Source organism: Eurytemora carolleeae, unplaced genomic scaffold (genome assembly GCF_000591075.1).
Source record: "Eurytemora carolleeae unplaced genomic scaffold, Eaff_2.0 scaffold1432, whole genome shotgun sequence".
NCBI classification, from domain to species: Eukaryota; Metazoa; Arthropoda; class Copepoda; order Calanoida; family Temoridae; genus Eurytemora; species Eurytemora carolleeae.
In genome coordinates this window covers 17,546-34,655 of record NW_019397430.1, presented here as the reverse complement: position 1 = coordinate 34,655, position 17,110 = coordinate 17,546, and the positions used below count along the sequence as shown (strand labels likewise).

The 17,110-nt window shown below is 31.7% G+C and overlaps 1 protein-coding gene across 5 annotated transcripts in view; it reads left to right on the top strand.

Moving 5' to 3' along the window:
- The window catches only part of LOC111714245 (uncharacterized), a 46,075-nt gene that overhangs the window by 15,390 nt on the left and 13,575 nt on the right, over positions 1-17,110 (top strand). For all 5 annotated transcript variants that reach the window (XM_023489308.1, XM_023489305.1, XM_023489310.1 and 2 more), the window contains exons 6-8: positions 16,011-16,130; positions 16,329-16,386; positions 16,808-16,939. In XM_023489308.1, coding sequence (XP_023345076.1) covers positions 16,011-16,130; positions 16,329-16,386; positions 16,808-16,939 — 310 coding nt within the window. The remainder of the gene's footprint in view (positions 1-16,010; positions 16,131-16,328; positions 16,387-16,807; positions 16,940-17,110) is intronic.

Sequence of the window (17,110 nt, the reverse complement as noted above, 5' to 3'; positions counted from 1 at the left end):
ATAAGGAGATTCTGGCCTAACCTATAGCAAGAAATATATAGACCAGGAACCGCCATATCTGATGCGTCAAATCTGTGTACTGCACTGGGAGGAGATCAAAACAAAGAATTCAGGGGCAACGCATCATTTTTGAGGGAAAAGGGGTGGAATAAGAATATATTGCTATTGTATTTTCCATATTGACCAAATACAAAAATGTAATAAGTATTCGCTCTAACTTGAATATTAACTTGTTTTTTGTTGGACTGTAATATCACATCAGAGCTTTAGTCCTTTCCCTTCAGGCTTCAACTTCTGTGGGGGCACTGGGTTTGTTTACATTCCTCCCACAGAGTACAGTACACAATTTGCGTATATCTGAGTTGGGCGTTCCTGTATATAGTTCATTGACCTATAATATATCATTATTAGTAAACAGTTGGAAGTGCACAGTAAAGCTAATTGAGCACACAGGTTGAGAACTATCCTCCCCCTGAGTACAGCTAACTGAGCACACAGGTAAAGAACTATCATCCCCCTGAGTACATAGATAGAGAACTATCATCCCCTTGAGTACAGCTAACTGAGCACAAAGGTAGAGAACTATCATCCCCCTGAGTACAGCTAACTGAGCACACAGGTAAAGAACTATCATCCCCCTGAGTACATACAGCTAACTGAGCACACAGGTAGAGAACTATCATCCCCCTGAGTACAGCTAACTGAGCACACAGGTAGAGAACTATCATCCCCCCTGAGTACATACAGCTAACTGAGCACACAGGTAGAGAACTATCATCCCCCCTGAGTACAGCTAACTGAGCACACAGGTAGAGAACTATCCTCCCCCCTGAGTACATACAGCTAACTGAGCACACAGGTAGAGAACTATCATCCCCCTTGAGTACATACAGCTAACTGAGCACACAGGTAGAGAACTATCATCCCCCTGAGTACATACAGCTAAATGAGCACACAGGTAGGAAACTATCATCCCTCCTGTAAGTGTACAGTACAGCTAACTGAGCACACAGGTAGGAAACTATCATTCTCCCTGGGAAAACAAGGATATCGTAATCATTTTTGTTCAGGCGAAGGTTTAAAGGGTATCTATGTGAATCGGGAAAACAACTCTTAAAATGGAGGATTACTATAAACTTTAGTTTAAACCATAATAAAATAAATAAATCAGTTTGTTTTATACATTAATGAAGCCCAGTAAGTGAAATGAAGTTATATATCCGTAGATCAATATAGAAAACCGATCAGCCATAGAATGTGTACACCAAGGAACTATATTCAGGAACGCCCAACTCAGATATACGCAAATTGGGTACTGTACTCTGCCGCACACCACTCACATTTTTCGAAATCCGTTAAAAACGTTTTCTAAGAAAATAAAATATAAAAAAATTAATTAAAAAATATAATAAAATAGAAACTATATACAAATGTGGCGAAAGATAATCGATGACTATAGGTTGTAATATCTGAATTATTTGTTTGAAATTAAATTGATTTTTTTACGGTCTAAGTCATTTGCGATTTTCTTAATTTTTATAGACGCTAAGTTATTCGGTATGAGACGTCTTTAAAAATTTTCTCCTTATAGACGCAACAGATAGAAGTGAGATTAGTATCGATCAAACGCATTAACCCTATACCACCTTTCATTTTTCGCGAAAACTCCCTTTAAATCTAAAATTTTTTATATTTGGTATGTTGAGTATTTCAAAAATATTGGTTTTACTGTTTGATTACCTCAGTTTGAGAAATATGTTTTTAGTAAATAAAAACATCTAATTGATTTTTATTGAAGCTTTTGCTGAACTCAGGAATGCATGACAGGTTGTCAGAGAATTGATTTAGAGAAAATTAAATAATGTTAAGAAAACTTTTTTCTATAAAAGATGTTCCAGGGCCCAAAAGGTTATAAAGCACAATTGTGTGAAGTAGACTTGCAGTATTGAAACAGTACAATAAAATGGCCGTTTTACACATTTTTTTTTGAGTTAATTCCACTCTATATTAATATATTCTCTTTGTCTATAAATCTGAGAAACGATTACCGTTAAATAAATTTATCTATATTTATCGATATATTTTCCTCGTCTGTCTTTTATTTTGTGGCAAATCACATGACCTAAAGGTTCATGGAGGTTAAAATTGAAATATTTAACCTGAAAAATACTACCACTTTAAACAAAAAATTCTCGAAAATTGTTGTGTATTACAGCTGAGTGCGATGCAAAATAGCCACTTTAAGAAAAGGGGCTTGAAGCCCCGTAAAAGCCTAATGAAAAATGAAGCTCTTTCTCAATTTCAAGGGTTTCCAAAACACTCTAGATTTACAAAAACAACTTCTAACAGTTCTTAGGTGCACAAATTCTAATTTTATTATCCCCATATCTTTGCAACCTGATGAATTCTGTTCAATGAAGTGACATATCAAAGTTTTACACCATCAGGTTGCAAGACTATGTAGGGATACGAAAATTTGAGTTTGGCGAGTTTGATAACTTTAAACAGCTTACTTGTTAACATGTGTGTTTAGAAGAAGAAGAATTTGATTGAGTACATCTTCTCTAACAGCTTCAGGTGTCAGGTCCCCTCCTCCCCCGGGACTATCTGTATAAAAAATGTTTTCTTAATTAATTAATGTTTTGAAAACCTTCTCCCCCCTCTTTACGAAAATCCTGTATACGACATTATCAGCATTCATATTGGTAAAGGATGTGAAAGGAATAGAGTTTTTGCAACAAACGCTGAGTTTCTGAATTTCATTTCTTTGCAGTTTTAAATTATGAATTCTGCTTGATCAAATAGTCTAAGTTTGTAATACCTAAGGTTTACATCATCAGGTTCGAAAAATAAGAGAAATTAAAACATTACAGTTTGTGGCAAAAACTTTGTACCTTTCACAGCGTTTTCAGGTCGTTATTACCTCCGACATTTTCTTTAAACAGTCTTTTCAAAGCAAATATATCCAAGCCTGTATATCCAAGTAAGTATATCCGAGCAAGTATATCTAAGCAAGTATACTCAAGCAAGTATATCCAAGCAAGTATATCCAAGCAAGTATATCTAAGCAAGTATATCTAAGCAAGTATACTCAAGCAGCAAGTATATCCAAGCAAGTATATCCAAGCAAGTATATCCAAGCAAGTATATCCAAGCAAGTTTATCCAAGCAAGTATATCCAAGCAAGTATATCTAAGCAAGTATATTCAAGCAAGAATAACCTAGAAAGTATATCCAAGCAAGTATATCTAAGCAAGTATATCCAAGCAAGTATATTAAAGCAAATATATCCAAGCAAGTATATATAAGCAAGTATATCCAAGCAAGAATAACCTAGCAAGTATATCCAAGCAAGTATATCTAAGCAAGTATATCCAAGCAAGTATATTCAAGCAAGTATATCCAAGCAAGTATATCTAAACAAGTATATCTAAGCAAGTATATCCAAGTAAGTATATCCAAGCAAGGATATCAAAGCAAGTATATCCAAGCAAGTATATCCAAGCAAGTATATCCAAGCAAGTATATTCAAGCAAGTATATTCAAGCAAGAATAACCTAGCAAGTATATCCACGCAAGTATATTCAAGCAAGTATATCTAAGCAGGTATATTCAAGCAAGAATAACCTAGCAAGTATATCCAAGCAAGTATATCTAAGCTATCCAAGCAAGTATATCCAAGCAAGTATATTCAAGCAAATATATTCAAGCAAGTATATCTAAGCAAGTATATCCAGGCAAGTATATCTAAGCATATTCCAGCTTTATCCAACTGAATTGTTTAATAAATATTAAATATGAAAAAAATATTTTACCTTCAATGAGAGACAGACATTTTTGAATAGATTTACTCGCATCCTTCAAACATGTATCCAGCCACGTTTTATCTTTTGACACCTGACACACACACAGATAATTAAATAGATAGAACTTCCAGTTCAAAACTTTTTAATAGGTAATTCATTCAGAAAGATATAATCTGCATCTGTTTTCTGCTTTATAACGACCATTTAAGTAAGTTCCTTTTCCAGGTGCAACTAAAGATTTAAGTCTTTGTCACAAAATTGAATCCCCTTTATCTTGAAACCTGATGGTATTGATATTTCAAACTTAGTAATTTGATGCAATAATACACATAGTTTGAAATATCTAAGGCCTACGTAATTTGGTTGCAAAGATATAGGGATTATAAAATAAAAGCTTGTGGCAAAGACTAAATTTCTTTGAAGCCACAAAAACTCGGCTTTATGCCAATAAGCGATCGCCAAAATATAATTTTTTTTTTAAGTAAGTGCTGCTAACTTAAAGTTGTTACAATTTACCTGTTGCATCGAAATTTTTGTTTCGTGCATGTTTTTTTCCTTGATTTTTGACATTTTCTCTCCCTCAGCTGAAAAAAGCAAAACTAAAAAGATGTTCAAATTAGACATGTTTCATAAATTGAAATTGCCATACGAAAATTTGCTTTTGACCTATACGACCTATACGAATAAGAACTTCTGATTTTGAAAAAAAAATCCGATTTAGAAATAAGTTTCGATTTTTGAAAACAAATATATCAAATTTTTTTAGCCTGTGTTACCACAAGGACAAACATAATCCTCAAAAAGTTTCATCCAATTCGGTCAAGCTATTATTCCAGCTATAGCTCACACAGATATATATATATCTATATACATATGTATTGAAAGAATCCGCTTCAAATTATTACATTTTAATATATTTCAAGATTTTATATAGATTAAACTAAAATATCTGAATCCCTGTGGTTTAAATTTTGAATTATGGGATTGCAATCTATCTTTTGAAAAGACTAGCTCCGAGCTATGACCTTTTGTTTTATGCTTCTCATTTTCATTCTTCAAAACAGATTTTTCTTCATCATTTAATATTTTATACGAAAACAAGCTTTTAATTGTTCAGATAAAAGCTGTACGGTTAAAACAGATTTGCACAGATTCTTTAATGCTAATAAAAGACGTAACTCTTTAAAGGAAGTGATCGGCATTGTATGGTATTTGAACTGAGAATATAGTATTGGAGAGACATTTTTTAGGATTCATTTGAGACGTATCAGACGTTTTACGGTGCATATTTGTTAAGCAAGAGTGCAAATTCAATCTTTAAAATCCTCATAAATTGTTCATTTTAAAGAGATGATTTTAAGAATCGGTTTTTAAAACTTTCAATTAAAAATAACGTCTGAAAAATTTGAAGAAATCTGCAAGAAAATTTGTAAAGAATAAGATGTTCAAAAAAAGGTGAAAAACAAATAGTTGATTTTAGCACTCGTTTATTGACAAATTTCTAAAGAGAAATATGTTCCAAAACATCCAATTAGTTTACTTTAGAATTTTTGTATCATTTTTTGAATAATTAAAAAAAAACCGATTCTCAAAATCATCTCTTCAGAATGGATGAAGTAGGATTAAAAAAATTGATTTAAAAAATTTCTTTACAAAACTGCATTCTCAGTTCAACTACCATACATTGCCGGTCACTCACTTTAACCCTATTTTTGTATGCATAGGGCGGTGAAAAGTCCGGTCTGTGAAACAAAATTCAAAATAGCCCATAACGTTATCGATCTCAGCTTTATTCCAAAGAGCTGGTCTTAAAAAAAAAATTGGGCTGTGAACATGCATTTCAACCCTACACCTATTCTCCTTATTCTAGGGGAGGGCGCCACCTCCCACCCCCTCCGTTATACATAGATTCAGACCCCCCAGCCTGTTTAGTGTATGGTTAAAGTTTCAGACTCTGTAATCGTTAATCTAAGATCATTAAACTTTAAATTCTGTGTATGTGTATTTACTATTTACACAGTACACAGTATACATATAATCATATTTCTAACTCAAATTATAAGATTTTCAAGACGCATAAAAAACACAATTATTTGATTTAAGAAGGAGAAAATCCACTTAAAATTTCTTTTATGACACCAAAATAACAGCAAAAATATGAATTCAAATGGATTTGCGAGCTCTTGAGAGCAGGGAGGGATACTTGTTGAAAAGACGAATTTAGTTTTTGTATTGACAAGTTTTAAATGTCAGCTGAAAGCAAGGTTTTATACAGGAGCAGACATGAAAACTTTATCAGAACTTTATCATCCCGCTGCTTTATAACCAGGGGGGGGGGGAGATTTTGTGTTTGCAAAAATCTTTGATAAAAATCATATTTATTTTTATCCTTTTAATTCTTTAGCTGGGCCATTTTAATTTTTCTACTGGTTTAAGGGAGTTTATTGTTGCAAAAATAGAAAGGAGATTAAGAACTAATTCTTATCTAATTTTTAGTCGATTGTATAAGGTAGGTAGAAGGTACTGTCTTCATATATTTTTATTTGATATTTCTATAAACCGTCTTAAACGGACACCTGAAACATTTCAGGCTGTGTTGTCAAGTAGGTGCAGTTTATCATATTCATAGTAGCATTCAAGGTTATAATGCAAGGAAAGTTATTTCAGACGTGTACGCATCTTTTGTACTGCAGTGTACTGTCTCTGGGCGGTAATGTAAACACAAGATGAGATCCATCTTTCACATAAAAAAATCAATGAAAAAATTCTGGTCATAGGAAATTTATTATGTGAATTATCATAGTTATTAAAATTTAATGCTTTTAACCTCCTCGGATTCTAAACGAACACTGATGCATCTATTCTTATTTACAAATTCCGCCCAGAGAGAACTGGTGGCAATATGTAAGAAGGGTATACGCAACTCCAATTAACTTTCCTTGCATTATAATCTTGGTAGCAGTATTCTAAACAATTTTAAATGAAAATTTAAAATTGTTTAGAATAATATTATTACCTAATGTATTCTCTAGGTTTAGAATATTATTATTACCTAATGTATTCTCTAGGTTTAGAATATCTGAGTATGCCCCTGAGCTAAACCATAACATAATTAAAATGTATATCAAAGTCAAAAATATTGAATTTTAAAAAAATTGTGTATAAACCATATTCCATATCATGGATAGAATATCATATATTCATTTATAAACATTTGACAATAATTAAGCGTTTTACCTAAAGATTTTAAAATGAAGAATATTAGCTGATTGCTAATAACAAAAACAATAAAATTAATAAAAATAATCATGTATATTTGTATACCTGACTTTGGCACTTGGCAGTAAGCTCACTAATTACCCTGGATTAAGAATCAATCATTAATCATGATAAACAATTCAATACTAAATGAAGAAATAATCAAAATAGGCGTTATTTATTAAGGAGTGTATTATAAGAAAAGAATAGGTAAAAATATTAAATCAACGCACTCAGATTTTAAAATAAAATGCTTTTATTATATGTAATTTTATTAAAGCGAAACAAATCAAATCTTATCTTAAATAATAAAAAATCTTAAATTTCCTTTTATGTCTCTGCTGTAAAAATTTTCAATTTAAAGATCGATAAACTAGGATGATAAATTCATCATTATTACTCAAAAAAGGGGTAAATTAAATTAAATTAAGTTAAATCTAATAACCTTTGTCTGTAAGCATTTTTCCTTGCTAATTTTTCCAGTTCAGTCTCTAGCAGGGAAACCTTTAATCTGGAGGCTTTTTCCTGGAAAATACACGGACAGTACATAAATCGATCCAAGTACTTTACTGTACAATGTACATTGCTTAATAGTTAAACCCGGCCCGACTTTATCGTACTTTACATACTTATTAGTTAAACCCGGCCCAACTTTATCGCACTGTGCAATGTACATGCTTAATAGTTAAACCTGGCCCGTATTTATCGTACTGTACATACTTAATAGTTAAACCCGGCCCGACTTTATTGCACACTGTACATACTTAATAGTTAAACCCAGCCCAACTTTATCGCACTGTACATATATAATAGTTAAACCCAGCCCAACTTTATCGCACTGTACATATATAATAGTTAAACCCGGCCCGACTTTATTGCACACTGTACATACTTAATAGTTAAACCCAGCCCAACTTTATCGCACTGTACATATATAATAGTTAAACCCAGCCCAACTTTATCGCACTGTACATATATAATAGTAAAACCCAGCCCAACTTTATTGCGTTGTACATATATAATAGTTAAACCCAGCCCAACTTTATCAAACTGTACATCCTTGTTAGTTGAGCCCGGCCTGACTTTATCGCACTGTAAATATTTAATAGTTGTTGGTTCTGATACGATTTAAATATCCTAAATGTAAAAAAAATCGTTGTAAAAAACAAGGCCAATAAGTTTTGTCTATAGAAAAGTATCTTATTTGTTAATTGAAAAAATTGACGTGAAGTTGACGTTAAAATGACGTCATGCAGATAATTATAATTAGCCCGAGAACACACATAGTATCCATCATTATTGGAGAATATTGTGTTACAATTATACCCACGCTTATAAAATTCAGAGTAAAAAAAGTGATTATTCTCCGCAAACTTTGGTTTGGGTTTATGTTTCATCAACTGCCTTTTAGTGAGTCCTGTATTAGATACCCTTTAAAACAATTCCCTAGTGTTCTCAAGGGAATAAGTTTAAAAAATTAAAGGGGAGAGGGTAGGAAAACGTCCTCCCCCTTTCGCCCCCTAGTTTTATACTATATTACGTAAATTTCAGTATTTGCAAAAATAAATAAATAGCCATGAATATGCGAGAACAGTTTTAAAGAGTTTCATATAATTACTAAATATCTGCAACATTCCATTATCAGAAAGTGAATAATACGACATTTGATGAGTTCTTTCGAAGGGTTTCACTGAATATTTGTTTAAAATTATCTCATTTAACCCAGCAGACATGACGCTAAAATCTGATTGGATAGAATATTAGGACTGAGTTTCAAGGTTTACCTTGAGAGCTATTTTATCATTCTCCGTGGTGAGACTGGACGCTTTCTCCGTGAGCTGAGCTAACTGGGAGGAGATGTTCACGTTCTCCCTGATCGTTCTCTGGGTGGTAGCGGCCATCTGGTTGTGCGCCACCTTCCTAAACTCCCCCGCCACCGTCTCCACCTTCACCATCATCTCCTTTTTCAACCTGTCCTGCTCCCTGGATTAAACAAAGTTCCAACATTTTGTATGCAAAAAAAACTGAAACTCGACTTAAAATATTATTTCTAATCCCTATGCAACATGATTGTGTAAAACTTTTATATTTCAAACTTTGAATTCTGCTAGATCAATTAATAAAAGATTGAAATGTCATTAGTGATATAAGGATGAGAAAGCAGTTTCGTTCGGAATCGTAAATGTGGAAATTTGCTTTCAGCTAAATTTTTAACCATATTGCCATAGCAGATTGCAGAATTCTAAACAATGCTTCCCATGGTCTTTGATCAAACTAGATTACTTGAAAGGAATCTTATTAAAAACATATCTATCATAGTGATTTGCTTAAACTTTTTCAAAATTGTGTTTTTTTCGGTGAGAAGCCTTAGCTAAATTAATGAAAAACCTCAATGTTCAATAACTTGCGCCTTCCACCTTTTTTTTAAATAAAAAATTCTTAAAATAAAAATTTGATCCGCTGAAAAGATTTCTTTCATTTTTTTCTATAATCGGAAAAATCACACAAAACTTCAAATTAATCATGAGTCAAACTACATGCAAGCAAACTTAAAATCTAAACCTGATATGACTCTTCTCGAGTTGATAAATTTTAGTCTCATATTCTTCTTTTTGTTTTAAATGCTCCGACTCTAACCCGTCAAACTTACTCATCAGCTGTTCACGCTGCTGTCTGAAATAAACAAAAACGTTGTGACAAATTGATTAAAAATCTCTGTTTTGAATCCGCTGGAAGGTTATATAACAAGATATTCTCAAATCTTTTTTTGTAATTTCTTCAACATATTGATTTTTAAAGGAAAAGTAAAATCATGAATTTTCCAAGGATGATGTTTAATAATAAGAAAACAATGGAACACTATATTGATTCATGGAACACTATATTGATTCATGGAAACCTCGGTCATTTTTTTTCTTGATTTTTGACCAGAGTAGATATTGAGAGAGGTTCAGTGTACATAGTACACCAGAGCCTGAAATTTAAAAGAGTATCGTTGAACGAAACTTCCGAGTTTCCTTTTTGGGGTCTTATTATTTGTGTAGATTTTGATTTAAGAGATTTGATAAAAATGGTAAGATATAAAGGATTAAATAAAATAATATTTCTAAACAAAAATATCGATATCTACAAAACTGGGTAAACCCATTTGTGAAACCCGGGTTCCAAAACTGGTTTTCATAACGATACCCTGTCTTAAGTTTTGGGCTCAGGCGAGCTAGGCAAAATCGTAAAATAGTACAATTGGGGTCATTTACCTTCGTGTACGTAATCTTAAAAAGTAGAAAGAAGTTACTTTTCCGTCCTTCATCTGTTTTTTGTAATTGAAATCAAACTCTGCAGTATGTGTACTGTATGAACCCCACTTCCTCTTGAAACCAAGGTTACGTATAATGAGTGTCTATCTTCGTCTATGTTTTTAACCCTCATGTGTTGCACTCTAATTAACACTGAACAGTGAACGCTGAACAGTGAATGCTGAACAGTGAACGCTGAACAGTGAACGCTGAACAGTGAACGCTGAACAGTGAACGCTGAACAGTGAACGCTGAACACACTGAACACTGAACACACTGAACACTGAACACCGAACACTGAACGCTGAAGAATGAAAGTTGAAGACTGAACATGGAAGACTGAACGGTAAACTCTGAACAGTAAACTAGCTAGCTGAACAGTAAACACTGAACAGTGAAGACTGAACAGTGAAGACTGAACAGTAAACTCTGAACAGTAAACTAGCTGAACAGTAAACACTGAAGAGTGAACACTGAAGAATGAACACTGAACAGTGAACACTGAACAGTGAACACTATACAGTGAACACTGAACAATGAACACTGAACAGTGAACACTTACAGTGAATTTATGAGTGTTCATTATACCTGTATTCTTCAAGAGAATCTAGTTTTTTACTCAGCACCATAATTTCTCCATCAAGTTCATCTTTTGTCCTGTCGGGGTTTCAAGTTTGAACATAAAGATTTAAATTAACGAAAGAAGTCTAAAAAGAGATCAGTTTGTTTTGGCCAGGTAAACTGGTATGACCGATATGAATTTATCTAGCTGTGACTACAGTGGAGCAACTGTTATCTGTTTATTAATTCAGACCTCAAGGGTCAATTTTTAGAAGCTTTATACGACGTATTGTTGTTTGTATAAACCCTGCCTTGTGTATTCAGTTTTTAATTGTGCAATCTGTTCCTCATATTTCCTACGCTCTGACGCATGCGCAACCTTGATTTAGATTTTTTTTACAATGCAAGCAAGAAAATACATGATTAGCATGAAATATAAATACAAAAATACATGATTAACATGAAATATAAATACAAAAAAGTTCTTATTCTCTTCCTTTCTCATTTGAAAAAAAGTAAGAAAGGGGATTAAGCAATAAATAGAAATAGTTTAAACAATTATAATTGTTAAAAATGTTACCTTCATCCCCTCTAGTCTGTCAGTGAGTTCTGAAATAGTATCAGTCCGTTGTTGTAACATTCTTTTCAAAAATCCAACCACATCAGCTTTATCCTCCCTGAATACAATTCTTTATCCTCCCTGAATACAATACTATATCCTCCCTGAATACAATACTTTATCCTCCCTGAATAAAATACTTTATCCTCCCTGAATACAATACTTTATCCTCCCTGAATACAATACTTTATCCTCCCTGAATACAATACTTTATCCTCCCTGAATACAATACTTTATCCTCCCTTAATACAATTCTTTATTCTCCCTCAATACAATACTCTATCCTCCCTGATTACAATATTTTATCCTCCCTGAATACAATACTTTATCCTCCCTGAATACAATACTTTATCCTCCCTGAATACAATACTCTATCCTCCCTGAATACAATACTTCATCCCCCCTAAACACTATGCTTTATTCTTCCTGAAAACAATACACTTTATCCTCCCTGAATACAATACTTTATCCTCCCTGAATACAATACTTTATTTCCCCGAAATACAATACTAACCTGAGTTTTTGGACTTTAGAAATATTAACCTAAGTTATTGGACTTTAGAAATATTAACCTGAGTTGTTGGACTTTGGAAATATTAACCTGAGTTTTTGGAGTTTAGAAATATTAACCTGAGTTGTTGGAATTTATAAATATTAACCTGAGTTGTTGGACTTTGGAAATATTAACCTAAGTTGTTGGACTTTAGAAATATTAACCTGAGTTGTTGGACTTTAGAAATATTAACCTGAATTGTTGGACTTTAGAAATATTAACCTAAGTTGTTGGACTTTAGAAATATTAACCTGAGTTGTTGGACTTTGGAAATATTAACCTGAGTTTTTGGAGTTTAGAAATATTAACCTGAGTTGTTGGAATTTATAAATATTAACCTGAGTTGTTGGACTTTAATCAACCTGAGTTGTTGGACTTTAGAAATATTAACTTAAGTTGTTGGACTTTAGAAATATTAACCTGAGTTGTTGGACTTTAGAAATATTAACCTAAGTTGTTGGACTTGAGATTCCAGTTCTTGATTTCTCTCCTCGAATCTGGAAACCTTTAGTAGAGAGTTATTATGATCATATTTTTTTACAAATTCTTTTAAATCTTTTTAAAACTAAAATTGAATTTTATTTTTAAATTTTGCTTTCACTTAAATACGTGTTTCTAATGTTTATGGAAATAAAATGCAAGATAACCCACACTTTGCTTTTTTATTATTAAAATCAAAATGTATTTTATTTCTTAATAATTCTTACTTTTTCGTTTCTCCTGTCTAGTTTTTCCTCTAAATAAGTAAAATATTAATAAGACTAAAGTAATAAAGAGACGTGTTTTCATTTATTATTTAAACCTTCTCTAGATATCACTCTATCTAGTATTCATGTATACGTCTATCTAGTATTCATGTATACATCTATCTAGTATTCATGTATACGTCTATCTAGTATTCATGTATACATCTATCTAGTATTCATGTATACATCTATCTAGTTATTTTGTTTATCAGATAAAAATGGCATTATCTTATCAGATAAAAATGGCATTATCTTATCAGATAAAAATGGAATTATCTTATCAGATAAAAATGGAATTATTTATCGGATAAACTCAAATTCTTTAGGATTTAAAAATTACATTCTCCCCTATGACTAATTTCACACTATAAAAATCTAAAATACGAATCTGTCGGATCTTTCATATTTCCCCTTGTCTAATTATACCTAGGGTTCGGATCAGTATCTGATATTTCTCCTTGTCTAATTATACCTAGGGTTCGGATCCGTATCTGATATTTCTCCTTGTCTAATTATACCCAGGTTTCAGATCTGTTTCTGATATTTCTCCTTGTCTAATTATACCTAGGGTTCTGCTCTGTATCTACATATCTCCTTGTCTAGTTAAACCCAGGGTTCAGATCTGTATCTATATTTCTCCTTGTCTAATTAAACCTAGGGGTTCTGCTCTGTATCTATATTTCTCCTTGTCTTATTATACTTAGGGTTCTGCTCTGTATCTATATATCTCCTTGTCTAATTAATCCCAGGGTTCAGATCTGTATCTGTTATTTCTCCTTGTCTAATTATACCTAGGGTTCTGGTCTGTATTTAGTATTAATCCTTGTCTAATTACACCTAGTTATCACCTAGGGTTTGGATCTGTATCTGATATTTCTCCCTGTCTAATAATACCTAGGGTTCTGCTCTGTATCTGTTATTTCTCCTTGTCTAATTATACCTAGGGTTCGGATTTGTATTTGATATTTCTCCTTGTCAAGTTCTCCAACCTTCTCTCCAACCTTCTCCTCCCCTGGGATAGGGGTTAGAGCACCCTTCTTACCCTTCTTCGGACCCATTTAGAAGATTCTGAAAAGCATGCCATTTTCAAAGAATTAGAAATGATTTGAAAGGGCTTGCGTAAATTTTTCGGTTTTTTCAAATTTTTTAGAAAATTTCGACATATATTATATTATTAAAAATTATTTATTAGACAGTTATCAAATAGCGTAAAAAAATAAACTAAGTATTTGTGGTCTGGAAATCAAGCATCCATAATTAAAAAACTTTTCAGCAAAAACTAAATAACATTTTTTCAAGATATTTTTATATTTTTAGAAAAGTACTGACCTTTCACAGGGACTGAAATTAAATTCTCAAAAGATGTAATAAATGAAAATGTTACTGAACCTCATGGACTCAAGAGCATTTACGTTTCATGGCTTTTGTCATGAAAACCAACCTATTCTATTCTGTTTCAAAAACTTTTGACTTTTTAACATAGTAAATAAGAAAGCTTTAAACTTTTTTCTTCTTTTTAGTTTACGTCGGCTTGGCATTATTACATCAAATATCTTAAACATTTATAATCAAGTACTTATTACAAAGACATCTGTTTATAACTCAATACTAACACATTGAATCTTAAGGAAAAAATACGTTTATTGCTTTGTACATATACTGTTACTTTTGTGTTGGACTTTGTTCCTTTGAATCCAAAAACGTCGAAAACAGCTGAATCGATCAGGCCAATCTTTGCGGCATTTTACTTAACCCTAGGGTTTTATTATTCATGAATGTGAACAGAGAAATCTACGAAATATTTTAGTTTCTCGGCTTGAGATTAAAAAAATGGCCGCCTTAACAGCAACATTTATGAGGTTAAGTTGTTCCCTAAAAAGCTCTAGTGCTGTAGAATATTGTTCCCTAAAAAGCTCTAGTGTTGTAGAATATTGTTCCCTAAAAAGCTCTAGTGTTGTAGAATATTGTTTTGAAGAAAGCAGACTCTCTTGTACTCCGCGACTGTACTGTGAATTGTTAAATCAATGGTTTACTATTCTTCCTTTCCATTTTACTATTACAAGGGAGGGGGGCTAGTCTATTTCAATACCTTTTATTTGCTCTTAAAGGTTGGAAATAAAGTAATGTAGATTAAATTTTTCTTTATTTCTCTTTAAAAATACTTTAAGATTTAATAATTTTATAAATCAACAAACAATTCACTGAAATTTGTGAATTAATAATTTAATTCAAGTTTAAAAATAGACTGCTGGAATTATTATTGCTTTTAACATTTCTCCAGGGTTTGTTAAGGTTAACCACGATATCTCTTCAAGATAATTATAACGTATATTGTAACCACATATTGTAATTAAATTTTTTTTTTAATTTCTTTTTTTATTCTTCCATCCTGTTCTATAGCATTCTATTATTTTCTATTCTATTCTATTCTATTCTATTCTATTCTATTCTATTCTATTCTATTCTATTCTATTCTATTCTATTCTATTCTATTCTATTCTATTCTATTCTATTCTTTTCTATTTTATTGTGTTCTATTCTACTCTGTTCTATTGTATTGTATTGTATTGTATTGTATTGTATTCTATTCTATTCTATTCTAATCTATTATATTCTATTCTATTCTATTCTATTCTATTATATTATATTATGTTCTATTCTTTTTCCTATTCTATTCTATTCTTTTCTATTCTTTTCTATTCTATTCTATTCTTTTCTATTTTATTGTATTCTATTCTACTCTGTTCTATTCTATTGTATTCTATTCTATTCTATCCTTTCTATTCTATTCTATTCTATTCTATTCTATTCTATTCTATTCTATTCTATTCTATTCTATTCTATTCTATTCTATTCTATTCTTTTCTATTTATTCTATTCTATTCTATTCTATTCTATTCTTTTTCCTATTCTATTCTATTCTGTTCTATTCTATTTTATTCTATTCTGTTCTATTCTATTTTATTCTATTCTGTTCTATTCTATTTTATTCTATTCTTTTCTATTCTATTTTATTCTATTCTGTTCTATTCTATTTTAAGACGGGAAAAAAGCAGAATATTTTATTCGTTTTTGATGAGACTGTGTAAAACTGTACTGACTGTTTCTATAAATTGAAATTAAATTCTTGTGAGTTAAAGATAACTTTTATATTGTCCTTTAATATCCTAGATGATAGTGGTGTAACCTCGTACAGTGGCGGGGGTAGAACAGGGGTGAGAGGATCAGTTCTCAAGAAAAAAATAAATACCTTTGTATCTCCAACGCAACACTTTAACAGATTAGATACAGGTTATAAACTAACAATATATATCTTAATAACAAAGACGATATTTATTTAAACAAAATTTATGTTCCTGTTGAAATCAAATTTGGTTTAAATTTCGGGATCAGAAAGTACAATGTTTTTCAAAGTTTTTCCCAATATTTTCATTAATTTGAAAAAAAGTTGATTTAAATTTTGTTTAAGTTAACAATATTACATTAAAGATGAGTGCAGTACGGACCAAGGGGTTGCTCTCTCCATATCAGAAAGTAAAAGCTCAAGGAAAACATAATACCCATGAAAGACAAATTTTAAAAGTCAGACAACAATAAAATTAAATGGAATATTTAAGTAGTAAGGTTATTTAATCTTACTTGAAAAGCTTCTCGGAAAGTATGTTAAAAAAAGAAATGTTTTTTTAAATACAAGGAAGAATTCTATATAAATAACGAAATGAAAATTTTCTTGGATGAATGAGATTATACCTAGAAAAAAATTATTAAATTTATAAATTGTTTTTCCTTGAATTTGGATGATTTTTTTTTCATTTTGTCAGAACTTTTGAGTGGACTATCTATAATCCTGAAGACTTGATCTCGATATCTAAGTTATATAAGATGTAGATCCCGAGTATCACAACAAAATGTCTTGACCTCAAATAAAAAGATATAAATGTGATAATTGAACGGTATTATTGAAGTAGAAAAGTTGTAAAACCGGTTTGGAATTCTCCCCGGCATGGACAGATTACTCGGCAAAATGCTGTTAAAGAGAACAGTTTGGACTCTAACACTGATACTGAACTATTGTCAAGTCAAACCAACGATGTGGACAGGTTAGACGATAGGGTGAGGAGAAATTAACGGATTTTAGACATGTTTTGGACTAGGCATTAGGAAAGAAAGGGAGAGAACGATGAGGAAGGAAAGGGGAGAGGGAGAACGATGAGGAAGGAAAGAGGAGAGGGGAGAATGAAAAGTAAAGGTTAATGATGTGGACAAGAAGA